This window comes from Panthera pardus, unplaced genomic scaffold, assembly GCF_024362965.1.
Source record: "Panthera pardus isolate Hobbes unplaced genomic scaffold, ASM2436296v1 HiC_scaffold_8, whole genome shotgun sequence".
In the NCBI taxonomy this organism is placed as follows: Eukaryota; Metazoa; Chordata; class Mammalia; order Carnivora; family Felidae; genus Panthera; species Panthera pardus.
Genome location: NW_026527013.1, coordinates 107,218,683 through 107,235,995, shown reverse-complemented (window position 1 = coordinate 107,235,995; position 17,313 = coordinate 107,218,683). Strand labels below are relative to the sequence as shown.

Here is a 17,313-nt window from a genome sequence, read left to right as displayed (position 1 = left end):
CTTTAAAAAGATAACCTGGAAAAAATGACAGTTCTTCTGCTTACAAAATGTGCAGAAATTCAAGACACCCATGGAGAATTATCTCCCAGGAAACATTTTCATTAATGTTTCATATTATGATGCAAATTTGACATTTCTGGTTCTAATGTAAGAGTTAGTTACTATGGATTTAATCAAGTATTTTAAATCTGGTGGTTTATCTCATCACTGGAAATAAAAAAAGGTGGTCAGGAAGCATTATTATTAATATTTTAGTATAAAGAAAAATGAAACGATCTGGACATGTTTATATTGTCCCACCACTATGGAAAATGTTTTCATGTCACAGCACACAGTAGGTGATCAAAAAGTTTTATTAGGTGAATGTGTTCTGAAAAATATAATAACTAGGCTAACGTGAAAAATCGTGTCCTATAATGGTTGCTATTGAATAAGTGATGTCTAAAATTAATCTCAGTTTGATAGAATTTGGTGAACATGGTCTACATGGTCTACAAGGACAGAAAATGATAGTAACAACAGTAATGGTATTTAATAATTTCATTTAGTATCTTGACCTTCTTGTAAAGAATTCAAGAGATTCAGGAGCATTTTACTATTTCATTTTACTTCAATCTGAACAATATAGATGTAATTAAATACCGATTAGAGAAATAGCTATTATGATATTATATAGTTTTACTTAGAAGAATAAATCATAATTATAATTGTTATGAAAAATGTGATTTAACTTAAACTTAAGATTATTATAGCAAATAACTATAGTGCTTGTTATAAATAAATACCATAATACAGTTTTAATATTTTAGCACCTTTCTATGAGATCAAAATCACTCATACTTTATGGAAGAGGAATAAACAAGATGATAATATAATTAAGTCCGATGATAATATAATTAAGTCCTTAAAAAAGTTTATCTTTTAAATTTTGCTAGCTGTGACATACAAAAATACACTAATGTAAATTATAAGGTGTAAGTAGTCCTCAACTGAAGTCTTAAAATAACACCAATAACTTACCTTTAAGTAATTGTTCTTTCCCACCTCACTCCATCTCATTCCTCTGCCTCCTTTAAGACCCCCTCTCATGAAATTTGAATATTCCTACTACTAAGCAAGGGTTAACATTCTTTCCAAGTTTGTATTTGTCAGGCTTTTCCACTCAAGAAGAGCGTTTTCTCTTTATTTATTCATTTACTTCTTTCTGGAATTGTTCTAAGGATAAAATTTTCAAAGGCGAGGCAAGCATGTCCCCTTTCTTAGGGAGTGCTCGGTTTGCCAGGTCATTATGATGGTTTGGGACATGCTGTTGAACTGTTGACATTAGACAAGAATGTGTGCGTTGCTATAGTATCCGAGATGTGTTAGCGGATCTCATTCCACTAGAGCACATGTGTTTTTCTAGACTCTTGGGCGATCTTGGAGAAAGTCAGGGATGAAATAACAGATTGTCTTCAAATGCCTCAGTCCAGCTCTGAATTTTATTGGCACTTGCATATTCCACTGTTTATTTCATTAAGTGAAATCTGTTTCTTTTGCGTCCTGCGCAGAACGTGAAGGATGACGGACAGCATGTGTGGCGACTCAAACACTTTAACAAACCTGCTTACTGCAATCTTTGCCTGAACATGCTGATTGGTGTGGGGAAGCAGGGGCTCTGCTGTTCCTGTGAGTATATTTACTTTGCCTGGACGTCATCACCTGGAGGAAAGGTTGATTTCATGGAATAGTCCTATTTGTAGATGGAGACCTAAGAAATGATTCTGACCTTTCCTGTACCTAGGGTTCATGTTTCCCTGCAATATGTTCCTAAATGTTTAGGTCTCTCTGGTTTTATCTTTCTTCACTTTTGAGAAACCTTCCCCTTGGAAAAGAACAAAGGACATTTTCCAATTGAGTAGCCATTTTCTTTCCATTGTAGTTTGATTTATGTATGATTCCCATTTCTTCTGGGACTATTATGAAAATTCCCACTGGTTTCTCATATTTTTATCTTACTCATATTTGCCCTTTTTTTCCAAGTTAGCCACTTAATTCACATTGTCTTCCTATCATGAGACATTTCTTTTAGGTCTTTTAAAAACAATTAAATTAATCGATTACTAATTTGCATTCAAATTAAGGATACAAACTAATCTTAAAGCTCAGGCAAGTAATTTTTAATGCTAGCATGAGGAAAACCTTCATATATGATTAATGGATATTGGGAACCAAAGGGTTGCCACTTCATGAGTTGTGGCCATTATTTCCATTTCAGTACACTTACCCTTACAATTTCCGTTTTTTTCTGTTGAGTGAGTACTGCCCATTAGAGTTTTCTGGTAGTATAGATAAGAATTTATTAACAAGTCACCTAAGTATTTTTAAATACACAATATTTATGCCTGAGAAATGTTTACATTTTCTTTTGTCCCCGTTAAAACAGAGGAATATTGTGTCCTAATCAATAAATACGCTATTCTCTTAGTCCAACAATTTGTCCAACCATCTCCTTTTCTGCTATGTACAGAGTTACTGAAAACTGTCAAGTATTTTTTTATGTTTATTTATTTATTTTTGAGAGAGAGATCCAGAGAGAGAGAGCTAGCATGTGACCAGGGATGGGGGAACAGAGTGAGAGAGGGAGAGAGAGAATCCCAAGCAGGCTCCATGCTGTCAGTGCAGAGCCCAATATGGGGCTTGAACCCATTAACAGCAAGATCATGACCTGAACCAAAATCAGGAGTTGGATGCTTAACCAACTGAGCCACACAGGTATCCCAGAAACTGTCAAGTTTATTAAACACATCCCATTTTTTGGTGCATTTACATTAAATCTAATTTCTTACTTGGCTTCCATACAGCCCTGCAGGCTTCCGATAACATTTTTAGGTAGCAGCATCTTTGGTACTATATCTGAGAACTGACTTCCTCTTACGTGTACCATTTGACATAAAAACCATGTTTTAATGCCACGTTTAAGTGATATTAATAAAGTTATGTGAAATTGGCTTATGTCACTTCAGAGGGCAGTTTCTAGTGGCCACATTTGAGAGGCTAGTTATGCTATAACATACTTTATGTACAAAGGAAGTAATCTGTTTTTAAACTTTATTTTTTTAAAGTTCACTTATTTGCTTTGAGAGAGAAAGAGAGCATGAGTGGTGGAGAGGAAGAGAGAGGAGACAGACTGAATCCCAAGTAGGCTCCACACTGTCAGTGTGGAGCCCGATACGGGGCTCTCAAACTCATGAACTGTGAGATCATGACCTGAGTCGAAGTCAAGAGCCTGATGCTTAACTGACTGAACCAACAGAGTGCCCCTAAACTTTGTTACTTTTAAGGAAAAGGATTTTTCATGGTAGATTCTACTGATGGGAGCATATGAAACAAAATGATAATTCATTGTGAGTGCTGTCAAAGAGAGAGTGAGAATTTGCTCACAAATTTTAACTGAGCAGTGTGACAAATGTAATACTCAACATTGTTACCAATATGGAAAAGAAGAAAAAGTATAATTTCGTCTTCAAAGTCACCAAAGGAAATAAAAATTGTGGATATTTTAAAAACAGTTTTACTATATAAATATGTGAATTTAGTATTGTTCATTCCAATTCTACGTAGTGGTTTGTTTTTGCCTTATTGAGAGGACTACACAGTAATTTTTTATTTAGTTTTTATTCTATATATTTATACATTTAGAGCTCTTTTAGAATAGGTTGTTCCTTTTGGACAAGCAGTGCCATGATGGCAAGTGAGGGATAAACTTATTCTGAAGGCCTGGCATGTATGATGAAATCTATTCTCTGGAAATGGACTAATCAGCCATTTAAGGTTTAGATAAATCAATAGAGAAAATAGCATAAACTCGTGGGCTTTTATTTCCATGCCCTCCAGCTGCTCTCATGCCTATACTTTGTAAAATATAGATCTCTTCCTTCTAGCAAATGACACCAAGCCATTTGGCAGTCATCAATTTGTCTTTAATATTTCTGTCATCTGGGAATTATTGTGAAAAATTTGAGTGAGGCCTGATTTAATTAAGCATTTCCTGCTATGCCATGACAGAGGAGTCTTGGTTTTTCACATGCATAATATTTCCTGTACTAATTGGCCTTTTGTATTCCATGGTAAAAACAGTCAACTTAGACTTTTTCTTGATGTAGCTGATTGGATTGATTAGGGGGCAGTGGATGTAGAATGAGGTTCTGTTAATGTCATTCTTTCCCTATACAATTGCAATTGGGACCAGCATTAACTCTGAATGTGTATACGTGTTTCTTTTCAGTTTGCAAGTACACAGTGCATGAGCGTTGTGTGGCTAGAGCGCCGCCTTCTTGCATCAAGACGTATGTGAAGTCCAAGAAGAACACTGATGTAAGTGTGTAGCTGTACTTGCTCTCTTAGGGTGATGTTGAGGTATGCCTCCTCTTAATCACAATGTTCTTTTCTTCTTCTAGGTCATGCACCATTACTGGGTTGAAGGTAACTGCCCAACCAAGTGTGATAAGTGCCACAAGACGGTTAAATGTTACCAGGGTCTGACAGGACTGCATTGTGTTTGGTGTCAGATCACAGTGAGTAACATCGGAAAACAAATCTCTAGCATTCACTCAAAATGACGACACTCCAAGAATTGTATCCTGGATGATGATCCAGAATTTTAGACTAACTTAGCATAAAACCATGGAAGCTTCTTATCCCATGTGGTTCTCAAAGGGATACGTGTCAGAGTCACATTTGTCCTCATAGAATCCAGAATTTTAGAACTACTGACATTCTTAGAGAATTTACCATTATGTAGATTCCAGCTATGTTCCAGGGAGCTCTGGGGGTTACCAGAAAGGTAATGAAAAGCCATGGTTAGGGGTGGGCACTGTGTGTTGGGTATAGTCTGTGTAGAACTCCGCTCTCCCTCCATCCCTAGTGTTATTTTGGAAGAAATTTCTGTTTTACATGTTGTAAATGTATTTTAATTACAGAATCTATGGGCTTAAAAAGGGTAGAAAGATGAAAAAAACTTAATTATATAATGAAGATCCTAAGACCAAGAAACATAGCAAATTGATGTTGACCACATGGCTAGGCAGACATGCAAGTGGGTTGATATTTTAGTTCTTGATGCTTCTAAGAACTTATTTCGTGCTTCTTCACAACATGTTGTTGCCTTGTTTCTTCACTTATATCATGATTTGAGGGATACAGTTTTACATGTGGCATTTACATATAATATTTATAGATGTAAACTCTAGTCATTATAATGATACTGAGAGTTGACAAAGAAGAGGTAAATTGGTCTTTTTTGGGAACTTTTAGGATTCTACTTGGTTTGTATAATTATGAAAACCTGGTTCAAATAAATTCTGGAATAAATGATTTTAGATGATATTGATACTATTTTTGTGCTTAATTTTTGGAAATTAGTGGGGTACCTAGGTGGCTCAGTCATTTAAGCATCCGACTTGATTTCTCACAATTCGTGAGATCAAGTCCCACACTGGGCTCTCTGCTGACAGTGAAAAGACTGCTTGGGACTCTGTCTCTCTCTCCCTGTCTCTCTGCCCCTCCCCAGCTTACACTCGTGAGTGCTCTTTCTCTCTCTCAAAATAAATAAATAAATAAATAAATAAATAAATAAATAAATAAACATTAAAACATGATTTCTGAGAATTAGATAGAATGCCATTTTTATGGCATAGTACAAAAATATTTACGGAATTGTTTCCCCTCCCACACGTAACATTTTGATTTTGTTTTTCCAGCTAATGCATGAGTGCTCTTGTTAGAGGAGAAATTGTTCTTGCTTTTGTGCGACTAAAACAGTAGAGGGCACTGTTCCAGTTAAGTACATTTTTCTGTAGTGCCCCTGATCACCATACCCCACAAACCATTTATGATTTTTCTTAAGCACACATATGCATAACACACAGGATAATGAGAAAAACAAACTGTGACTTGCATTTCAAAAATACAATTACGTACTTTTTTTAAATGAACACATTTTCTTCAATCATTTTCAGCTATTACTCAGTTAAATTACATTTACATTTGAAATTTCCTCAATTATGAAAGACAGTTTTATACTTTTGAAGTGTTTGGTTATTATAATAAAATGTGTAACAATGATTTAAATTACTCATATGGATTACTTAAACATGTTAAATCCTCAGTTTTAAGAAGACCACACTATTTCGTTTTAGAAAATTTGTGCACATTATATAATAATTTTTGTTTGCTAAGCATCTATAAAATATGCATTTTTTGGTTCAGATCTTATAGAAGCCTGTTTTGATTATTTTTCCCTTAATAGTGCATCTTTCATTAGTTATATCTTGACTTAAACTGAATTAGGGGTGCCTGGGTGGCCTAGTCGGTTGAGCGTCCGACTTCGGCTCGGGTCATCATCTCACAGCTCGTGAGTTCGAGCCCCACGTTGGGCTCTGTGCTGACAGCTCAGAGCTTGGAGCCTGCTTTGGATTCTGTGTCTCCCTCTCTCTCTTCCCCTAACCCACTTGCATTCTGTCTCTCTCTCCAAAATAAATAAACATTAAAAAAAAATTTTTAATATATAAAAAAAATAAAATAAACTGAATTGGGACAATATCAGAATTTATTTCTTCTTTATATTTCAAGTTATTTCCTCATTCTTCATAAATTTCAAATGTAATGTCTTAGGTTTATTTTTCTTCTCTTTTTTAATTTATTTAAATTAGTATCTTTTAAATGTGTACTCATCTTAAACATGCATTGCTAAATATAAAATATGCATTGCTAATACAAAAGCTTTTGAGCTTCCAGAATTTTCTTTATTTAACTCATTTCTTCCTTTCATTTTTTAATCTCCATGAAGTGTCCTCTCCTTTCCATTCTATGGAAATGACTCATATCAAAGTTACCATTGGAAATAGTCTGTTATTTCTGTTTCATGAATCTTGAAATTATTTTCTTGTTTTATATCCCATTTTGTTTCCCTACCTTTCTTCCTTATGTTTTAATGTCCCTCTCATCAATGGCTCCACAAATCTGCATTGCTACCCCAACCACTTATTAGTCACACATTTACATTTGATCTGAATCTTGGCCCCAATCTTGGAAGAAATTGGGCCTTGCTTTTGTAGGAAAGAGGGTGTTACCTCTGAAGAAACTATATACTTTTTCAAGTCTCAGGATTTCGTGTCCAAATCAATTCAGACAATAAACCCCTGACATCTTAAGTAAAGATCAGTGCATATATGAAGATTACTTTGTCACTATGGCAGGGCACAATATAACCTATAAATGTCTTCAAATCCTTTAATTCTGGGTCACTTGGGTGTCTCAATAGGTTGAGTGTCCCACTCTTGATTTTGGCTCAGGTTGTGATCCCAGGGTCATGGGATCAGACCCGGAGTCGGGCTCTGTGCTGAGCATAGAACCTGCTTGGGATTCTCTCTCTCTCTCCTTTTGCCCCTCTCCCCCTGATCTCTATCTCTCTAAAATAAATAAAATGAAAAAAAAAATCCTTTAGTTCTACTTAAGAAATAAAGGAGCAGTGAGGGGTTAAAGGCAGAGTAAAAAAAAAAAAAAAAAAAAAATGGCTGTCCTGTTATTAAGCTCTGCTAAGTCCTGAGGCTTCTGGAGAACCTCAGCCTTATTTTTCACACACCATGATCTCTAAAGGTCATTCGGGTATTTGGTTTATGAAACAAAATTCCACATTTTTTTATAAAAAGTTGTCATCTATCCAAAAGAATATGTAGCCCTCTCAAAAGTAAGTTCAGCCTTTTCTGCACTTTTGGATTTTTAATTATGAGCAATTTTAAGGACATATTTATTAATTTAATGATGCTGTACCTAGGTTAAACAGAATATATTTACCTCAGAATATTTATATATTTACTGCAATCTATAGTTTCTTCTTGAACCATTGTATAAAGATTTTAGTATAAAATTGATTTTATACCAGTTCTTAACTGGTGCTTACCTAGTACTACTCATTGCCTTTAAACAGACTGAATCTACTTTCTTATGTCTATGCTTCCCAGAAAGTTCTATTAATATAGCACATAGCTAGCAGAAGTTGTGAAAGAGATGGGTTGTGGCCTCATCAATGCTGAGTTTTAGGGAGACTTACCTGAATGGAGTGTGTGGGAAATAGATTGCAGAGAGAAACAAAGAGCACAAAACTTCATTTCACAGGTTTCCCAAATGCCATTATTTCTTTTATGTTTACTTTTAGAAATGGGTTGAGTCTTCTAAGGCCTATCAGATAGATTCTTAACATGGTCACTGTCCAACAACTAAGATAGCAGTTGTATAATCTTGGGCTAGATATATAAGAAGTTGTGGGCAGTTTCCTAATTTGTAAAATGGAGTTAATGGATATGCACCTTATAGGATTGTTGTAAGAATTAAATGAGTAAAAAAAAAAAAATCTCTGTAGGTGTGTTTAGGGCAAGACCTCACACATAATAAGTGCTCAGTAATTGACAATTATTAACATAATGAAATCTTGGCAAAATACCATAGGGTCACAAAATCCAACCCCTGGTTCACAAAGGGCACTCCATGATTATTACTCATGCCCTTTCTCTTTCACCTCTGGAAGGATCTAGTTGCCCAGACTAAATCAGACTAGTATCTGCATATTCTAAAATCATCCAGAACCATGTGGTCCTGAATCTCACTAAATCCTAGACTAAGCTGATTTATTTATATTCACAAAAAGCACCAATTCCAGCTCTCTCTTTTCTGTCAGCCATGGCATCATCATGCTTGCAGTCATTGGAAATAAAGTTAGAAATCAGTTTCTTTTATTCTTGTCTTTCACCTTTCTCTCATACAGTCAACCTATCACTGAGCCTTGACATTTTTTCCTTAAAATATCTCTCTCGGATTTGAGTTTTTGTATCCATCATTCACAGCCCAAGTGCAAACTCTTAGCACCTCTCAACTAGATTAGAGTCAGAATCTCTTGGCTTATCTCCCTAACAGAAGGTACTTTTCCTATAATGCAGGCTGCAAACCACCTCCAGAATCATCTTCTGAAAATACTAGTTTGTTATCATATGCCACCTTCAGCACCCTATAATAGTTCTGTGATAATAAATGCAGCCCTCACTTCCTTTTACCCGACCTGGTTTTCATTTCCTCAAATATCAGCCCCAAACCCAAGCACATGACGTATATGTTATTCCTTTCTACACACAGCCCCTGCTGTAGTCGTGCATAGCTGTGGGCAGTCCCTTGGGAGGGCCATGCTCCCCCCCTTACCTGTTATTTTGCTTACTCTATTCCCTTGACTGTACCCACCTTGAATTCTAATTGCCCCTCAAAAACCAAATTAAGTTCCATATCTTCCTTGAAATTTCCCTTGACACTAATCATTCTCTCTCTCCTTTTTAAAAATACTTTCTATACATTGAGTCAATACCAAAATGAAAGACTAAATGCTCTCCAGTGGTTTCAGGTCTACGTACTGAAGTTGTACACACTGCCAGACTACAATGTGATTGAGCTCCTGGTCAAAAATAGACACTTTTACCTAATCACCTAAAGTACTTAACAGAGTATTGAGGTTAGAGAAGGTCCTCAGTAAGTTAACATAATCACTGATATACTCGTCTTCTTAATGTTAAATATTGAATTTTAAGTGCACATCCTAAATTCTGTTTTTTTTAAAAGATCATCCTATAATACCTAAATCTGCATCAACTATGCAAGTAAGTTTACACAAATACTAAAGGTAAAAACTCATTTTAATACTTCCTTTTTAGTCAGCACTTGTGGCTTCTTGAAGTGATACTTTTTGCCATATTGTAGATTGTACACTCTTAGAAAATAGAGTTTTATCTCCTGTTGCAAACCTTACGTGAAAAAATAAAAACAGAAAACTCCTAAGTAGGAATAGTGTAAACTATCTTCTAGCATTTATGAAACTGTTTTATTACATTTTTATAATTCAATCAGTCATACTAAATATGTTCATTAATTCTCTCTTCCTTCTCTTGTTTACATTCTCTGATCCCAAGATCCCACTATTTATATGTTTTCATTTCTGTTGAGAGTTTATTTCCTTGACATTCTATTTAAAACAAGTTGTAATTTGCTCCTCATTGTAGTTAAATGTCCCTGGTCAGGTAGAGCTCCCCAGGATAGGAGGGTGATATATTTCATTTGGACTTGACTAAAGAAAGCCTATATTGTGGCTATGAATTATTTACTTTTGGTATCATGAGTGCTACTACATTATTAGAATATTAGGCCACCAGCAGTAGTGTTTAAAGGTTTCCAATACCTTTCCAACAGGAATATTTATGCTTTAGCAAAAGCTTGCATTAAAGCAGCAACCTGCACTTGCAAAATGTTAGAGGTAAAAGGGTGTATAAACCAACAGTGTTTTTGTAAATCAGGTCCCTTAGTTTTGCTTTGGAAGAATGACTTACTTCTCTTCTTTTCCTCCAAATTAAAATGAAAATATATTTTCTATTTTTCCTCCTTTGACTTCTTAAATTCCAACGCTTTCTTTTCAATAGAGTACCCCAACTCTTTTCTCAACTCTTCCCTGTAAATACACACACACACACACACACACACACACACACACACACACACGTGCATACACACTCACACACACATACAAACTTTCACGTTTTCTTTTTCTTCCTAACTTGAGACAGCTTTTCCTAATAAACATAGATCTGGCTGTAAATTAGGTGCTATTGGAAATTGTCATAAACTCTAAAATTATTTCCAAATCTTTAATTCGCTTCCAGGAAAAGCTGGTTCGTATTTTATGAATTTTGTAGATAAAGGTCTGATTCCCTTAACTCAAATGGGAACTTCTGTACATATGATAAAATGACCTATGCGTTACTCTTAAAAAAAATTGCAAACACAACCATAAGCACACATAAAAACATTTAAAAGAAGGTAACAGTTTCCTATCTCTGGGCTCTATTGGCCATTTTATTGAAGACCTGGGATTCATCAATGCTCTAGTTTATTTGTATTCTTGATGAGGATTTTTGTATTTACACTTTTGGTGATTTGGGATCTGGGTTATCTTTAAGACAATTTTCAGTCTTCAGCAACTTATTGACACTGAAAAGGACTCAGCTGTGTCTTTTACTGATATGCTTGTCTGTAAAATGTCATGGTGACAAGTTTAAGCAAATTGTTTTTGTTGCTGATTATGTTTGCTTTTTTTCATTTTTAAGATTGTATTGAAAAATAACATACATGCAGGAGAGTTTAAATGTCCTAAGGGTAGAGCTCAATGAATTTTGCACAAACGAACGCTCCATGTAACAAGAATCTGATCAAGAAATAGAACGTTACCAGTAACCTAAGATTTTGTGTGAAGGGAAGGAAGGAAATTTTAAATTCTTTCATATCCTATTTTCTGGACATTTGCTGTTTTTTAATAGACTTTTTATTTTTAGAGTAGTTTAAGGTTCACAGCAAAAAAAAAAAATGTTCACTTTTAATCTTGATAAATAGTGCTGAGAACTATGTATTATTATTATTATTATTATTATATTTGGCTTTCAGATTTTATCCCTTGTCCTCAAGTGTATCTCTGAGCAATAAAGTGAATAAACTAGATCTGCTGTACAAATTTGACGTACAGCTTTTAGAATGATGAGAATGATCAGCAGTTCCAACACGGTGTCCTCAGTTCTGACACTTTTGGCTTCATACAATGTCATGGTGTCTATGGCCACCCAAATATATTTAGCAGCTATAGGATTCCAGTCTTTAAAAAAGGTGTAAGGCATCATTGCACATTATTAGTTAATATAGACTTTTGGGGTAGGAGAATTTTCTTGCACTCTCTGTCCCTGTTTCACTGACGATCATATAGTTACCAACTTTCTCATAGTGTCTGTTACTGGCCTATGTTCCTGCAGGATTCTACCTCACAGCTGACTCGATAAACCTCAATGATATGAGCCATGTGACAGGCAAACTGAAAAAAAAAAACCCTTACTAGCTTTATTTAGCACTTCTACTCTGAAATCTCCAACCCCAGATATGAAGATATGAAGAGTTATTCCCTGTACACACATTCTGTTGAGCTAATCAACTGTGATTCTACTGGAGTCCTTAGTTCTTTCTTTTTGGATGGAAAACAGGTGAGAGAGAGAGAGAGAGAGAGAGAGAGAGAGAGAGAGAGAGAGAGAGAGAAAGAAAGAAAGAAAGAAAGAAAGAAAGAAAGAAAGAAAGAAAGAAAGAAAAAGGAAAGAAAAAAGGTGGCATTAAGTTTATGTTTGCCATCTCTTCTTACATCTGGTAACCCTCAAATAATTATACAGAAAGCTCACTTGTCCTTTACCAGATCAGTTGCAAATTGTTGGAAGCACATGGAATGCAGGTATGGAGGAGGCTGAGGCCCTCAGATAGCACATCTGTTTTCAGTGCTGGCAAGAGATTAGGAGTGCCCTGCCCCTCTGTCCTTCACAGTCACGTGTGAGGCTTTACAAACTTCAGTCAAGAGTAAAAATTCAGTGCTTTCTCATTCTGTACACACAAGGATTTTTATTATAGATCTTATCTCTACAAAATAGAGGCTTCTGAGAGTCTGCATTCTCAGTTTTAAAGAGGTTGTGCAGGATCAAAACACAAGAGCTTTTTTGCTGTGACACCCTACTAACACATGAGCGTTAAGACTCATCGTTTGTGTTTGGTTTGGGTTCAGTTTTCATAGTGATGGATATATTAGTTTCCTAAGACTGCCATAACAAAATGCCACAAAATGAGTAGCGTAAAACAACAGAAATTTATTCTCTCATAGAGGCTAGAAATTTGAAATCAAGATGTCAGCAGAGTAATACTTCCTGTGAAGGCTGTTTGGGAGAATGCTTTCTTGCCTCATCCTAGCTTCTGGTGATTGCCTTCCATCCTTGGTGTTCCTCGGCTTATAACTGCATCACCAAATTTCTACCTCTCTTGCCACATGACCTCTTCCCTCCATCGCTGTCCCTCTATGTCCAGATTTTTCTCTCCTTATGAAGTCACCAGTTACTGGATGAAGGCTACTCTTACTCCATTAAACTTCATCTGACCTTGAATACATCTACAGAGATCTCTCCAAATAAGCTCACATTCACAGGTATCAAGAATTAGGACTTCAACACATCTTTTGAGGAAACCATTGTCCATTAAGTCCACATCCAAAATTCCAGGGCCATGATTTATTCCAAGGAAACTGATTAAGTCCAATAATTTAATAATATATTTCACCAGTCACTAGTTCTAATTTGAAGTAACTATGCATTTTCATTTGCCAAATTAGAATACCCATTTATTTAGTTCTATTTTACATGTAGCTTGACCTTCTTTGTCTTCAACATCTCTTACTTTTTGACAGAGATCCACAATGCTTGTTAAGAAGATTAAACCACTTTTTGGGAAGGGGTTTACATGTCACTGAGAAACAGAGCTGCTAATGATGGATGAATGTATAAAGGGTCTTTCATTTCATATAATGTGCCCTGATGTGCAGTACTTACAGTCCAAGTAGTCTTAAGTCAGGCAAGGAGGTAGTATGACAGATATTTTAGATTCAAGGGCAACAGAAATACACCTTCAGTAGATTTCTGTCACCGACCGTAAATCAATACTCTTTAGTTGTTTATGTTTGATTGCTAGTTAACTGCTTACAAAGGTAAGTTTGTTTTTGAAATTAATGTAGCCATGACTTAAATGGAGTGACTTTTGGTCCAAAACTGAAAAAGTGATGCAGCTCTGCTTTTATTTTGAACTAGGCATGTTGCTTTATTAACATGTATAATTGTTCCAAAGTATTAATATTTTATATTAAATTTTATATTTTAATAATTTTATATTAACTTTGTATGGTGTGGGAGAGGGAGGAATCCCTAGATGCCTTTAGCAAATTTGTATGATTCCAATGATAACTACCACCTCAATTTTAAAAATCACTATTTAATGCACTATGTTATAACCTTAACTTAAACCTGTGACCAAGATGGATAAAAATATCAGTTTCGTTTCATACATGTTGAAAAGTAAATAACACATTATGTGATTATACACTAACTTAATGTAGAGCTGATAGATACAATATAAAGATAAATTTTTATCATCATAATCATCTTCTTATATTTATATCCTGCTCCTACTGAGATGAATCTCTGGTTACATTTACATATTGAATTACAAAGTTAAAACTAATGATGGGATCAATTATGCCCCATACTGAGCTGTGCACTTTGGAATGACTTTGAGAAAACAGGAGGGTCAAAAAAAAAAAAAAAAAAAAAAGCATCCACAGCACACAGTGGTTTCAAGATTATGCTAACAGATAAGCAAAGGAAGGACCGTAGTAGACAACAATTTGTGTTTGTCAGAGAAATCAGGTCTTTATTGGTGTAAAGCCTAAAGTATATTTTGAATATAAATATTTCTGAGAATTAGAAAATATATAGGCTGGTCACAGAAGTTGCTAAATGGTTTATTTAAGGTAGATGTATAAAAGCAAATGTAATATGAGTCGCTTTATGGTCATCTTAATTGTTCTTGTAATTCCTTTGATGTATTGTTAGTGTATTTGCTGTATCTCAGTTGAAATACCTGCTGTACGTTTGCTCTTGTCATGCCAGAGTTGATAGTGTCCTCTTTCTACTTTCCTAGCTGCATAATAAATGTGCTTCTCATCTCAAACCTGAATGTGACTGCGGACCTCTGAAGGACCATATTTTACCACCCACAACAATCTGTCCAGTAGTACTGGTGAGTTTTTCCTTCTCATCATCCTGCTATAACTTGGGGTCTCTATGACTGACTGGTACACTATACCACTAAATGCTTCCAGAGCTAATTTTCCATTGATCAAGGCAGAGCTCTATAGATCTAAAAGACCTCATTACTGTGGAGTAGACACCTTTGCCCACTATATTTCCTTTTCTCTTCATGGCACAATAAACGTTTTAGTAAGGTATGCTCTAACTGAAGCTGACTAAGGCTTTATCACTTAGTCATGCTGTACTTACCAGAAATTGTATAGGCAGAACACTTCTACATTTTACATGTTTTATAGATGTAGCTTCCCAGAATAATGAAGTTATTCTTATGGGCAATTTTGCTGGGGATGCACATTATATATCTGCAACGTTGAGTTCTCTTATCTAGGTCAGAGGCTACCTAGAATGAGGACACATACGCTGAAGAAAGTTATGCACTGCCATTAGGTGTATTTTATTTTTTATTAGTGAACAATAAATTTAACTATCTGCAAAATACTTAATTAAATAAATGTGCAAGTGGAAAATGTGTTAAGTGAGGTAACCCAGAAAAAAAGCAAACCTTGATAGAGAAGCAGATATTTAAAGATAATATTCATTTTACATTTCAAAATCCAAATTGTGTCTAAAGTTTAACACTTATTTTACTAAACAATTTTTTTTGTATATAATACAATCTGTATTTTTTAAAAACTATGGAAATTAAGTGGCTGGAACTTCAGCTTGATATAATAAAAATACAACAACTAAAAATGTTAGACAAATACTTTTCTAAAGGTCAATCTAGAAATTAATCAAATTACTCAATTTGCACCCACTTATGATTCATTTTGTAATTATCTGTAAAATACTGGTTGTATTTTAAATGTCTTTATTTAAAAAAATTATTTAAAACTCCTAATTTTCTCAAACTACAATATAGAGCAAAAGAAAATACCTCCACCTTGCTGAGGATAGCAATAACCAATTCTCAATTTCCTTTCTTTGTGTGTGATTTATTAGACATCCTGTAGCAAATAAGATTAATTAAAAATAATGAATGCCATATAAATATACTTTACATTTTTAGATGAATTGGGGTGTCATTTTATTCTTTTAGAGTGTTATCTTAAAGAGAAAGGACTTGTAGAATTTTTACATGTTTTCATCCTTTTTAAAAAGTATAGTAATTTTACTGGTTTTGTTGCAGATCTCAGATTTTAATTCTGAGAAGAAATTCATTATGTCATCCTACCTTCTAGCTACCTATGTAAAACCCATTCAATTTATTGAAACAGTGGACTACTTCTTTGGTCCACTTATATCAGCCTCTGGTCACATAAAGTTAAGCATGAGATGTATTCTTTTTACCCTCTCTTTTCTTTCTTTGAGAGAATCAAAGGTAAAGAACATGTGTTACACAAATATTCTTGTCTTTTAGCAATCTTACAAACCCTCTCATTATTTTGTTGTTGTTTTTTTTTTTAGATACTCTTGATTCTGAAGATTTAATTTCAGTCATGAAATCTTCCTACAGTTTTAATCATCAGTTGTATCTCAACATTTACCATTTTCTCATTTCCTTGGTACTCTCTACTCTGAAATACGTGGGCACTATTGACCTCTTCATCCTTCATGAATGCCTACCTTTCACTGACTTCCATTATACCACATTCTCCTGGTCTTTCTTCTCCTGGTTTCCCTGGAGACTTCCTTTTTTATCTTTCCTGGCTTTCATAACTTCCTCCTGCTCCGTGTTGGTGCATCCTGTGCTCAACCGTCATATGTCACAGCTTTTCACTCTTAACATTCTTCCCAGTGGGATCTTGTTTATTTAGTTGACTTCATTACCATGTTAATTTATATACAGTTCATCCTCCATCCATAGGTTTGAATCTCAAATCTATGAGGCTGCAACTTGAAGGTCCCATATTGTTTTACATGCCCAATATATTATTATTATTTAATGTAATAATGATAATTCATATATATTGAACATATATACCATACCAGCTACTATGCTAAACAGGTTAATTCATTAATTCAATAAGTATTTATTGAGTGTCTAGTTGATGCCACATAGTATTATAGGCAGGGGGGTAAAACAGTAAAAGCTAAATTAAATCTTTGCTTTTGTGGGGTTTTCATTCCAGCAATAAACAATGAAATGAGAAAATTATTTCCTACCTGGTTGTATGTTAAATGTAAAAGACAAAACTGAAGCAGGAAAAAAAGAGAAGAAATGTTGGTGCTGCAGTTACGAAAGGGGTGGTCAAGAAAGAGTTCAGTAAGGGAATAGTTGAATGAAGAGTTGAAGAATGTGAGGGAGTCACCCAGGTGGCTAACTGGGGATGGAATTTCACAGAGGAGTCACCAAGGAAGAACGAGGAAAGGCTTAGAGGCAGGAGAAAATGGTCATATCTGAAGGGCATCAAGATTAGTGGCTGGGCCTAAGTGAGAAAGAAGAATAGTAGAGGACAAGCTCACAAGTATCACAAAAATTTTCATGTCCTGTGGGGCAATTTAGGCCATTTTAAGATCTTTAGTTTTTATTTCAAGTGAGGTTGGAAGCCATTAGAGGATTTTTGACCAGAAATATGATTTCTAT

The 17,313-nt window shown here is 35.0% G+C and overlaps 1 protein-coding gene across 12 annotated transcripts in view; it reads left to right on the top strand.

Annotated features, from left to right (window-relative positions):
- Window positions 1-17,313, top strand: part of DGKB (diacylglycerol kinase beta) — a 776,793-nt gene that overhangs the window by 266,811 nt on the left and 492,669 nt on the right. For all 12 annotated transcript variants that reach the window (XM_053897058.1, XM_019443494.2, XM_053897059.1 and 9 more), the window contains 4 exons: window positions 1,551-1,668; window positions 4,268-4,356; window positions 4,440-4,556; window positions 14,617-14,715. In XM_053897058.1, coding sequence (XP_053753033.1) covers window positions 1,551-1,668; window positions 4,268-4,356; window positions 4,440-4,556; window positions 14,617-14,715 — 423 coding nt within the window. The remainder of the gene's footprint in view (window positions 1-1,550; window positions 1,669-4,267; window positions 4,357-4,439; window positions 4,557-14,616; window positions 14,716-17,313) is intronic.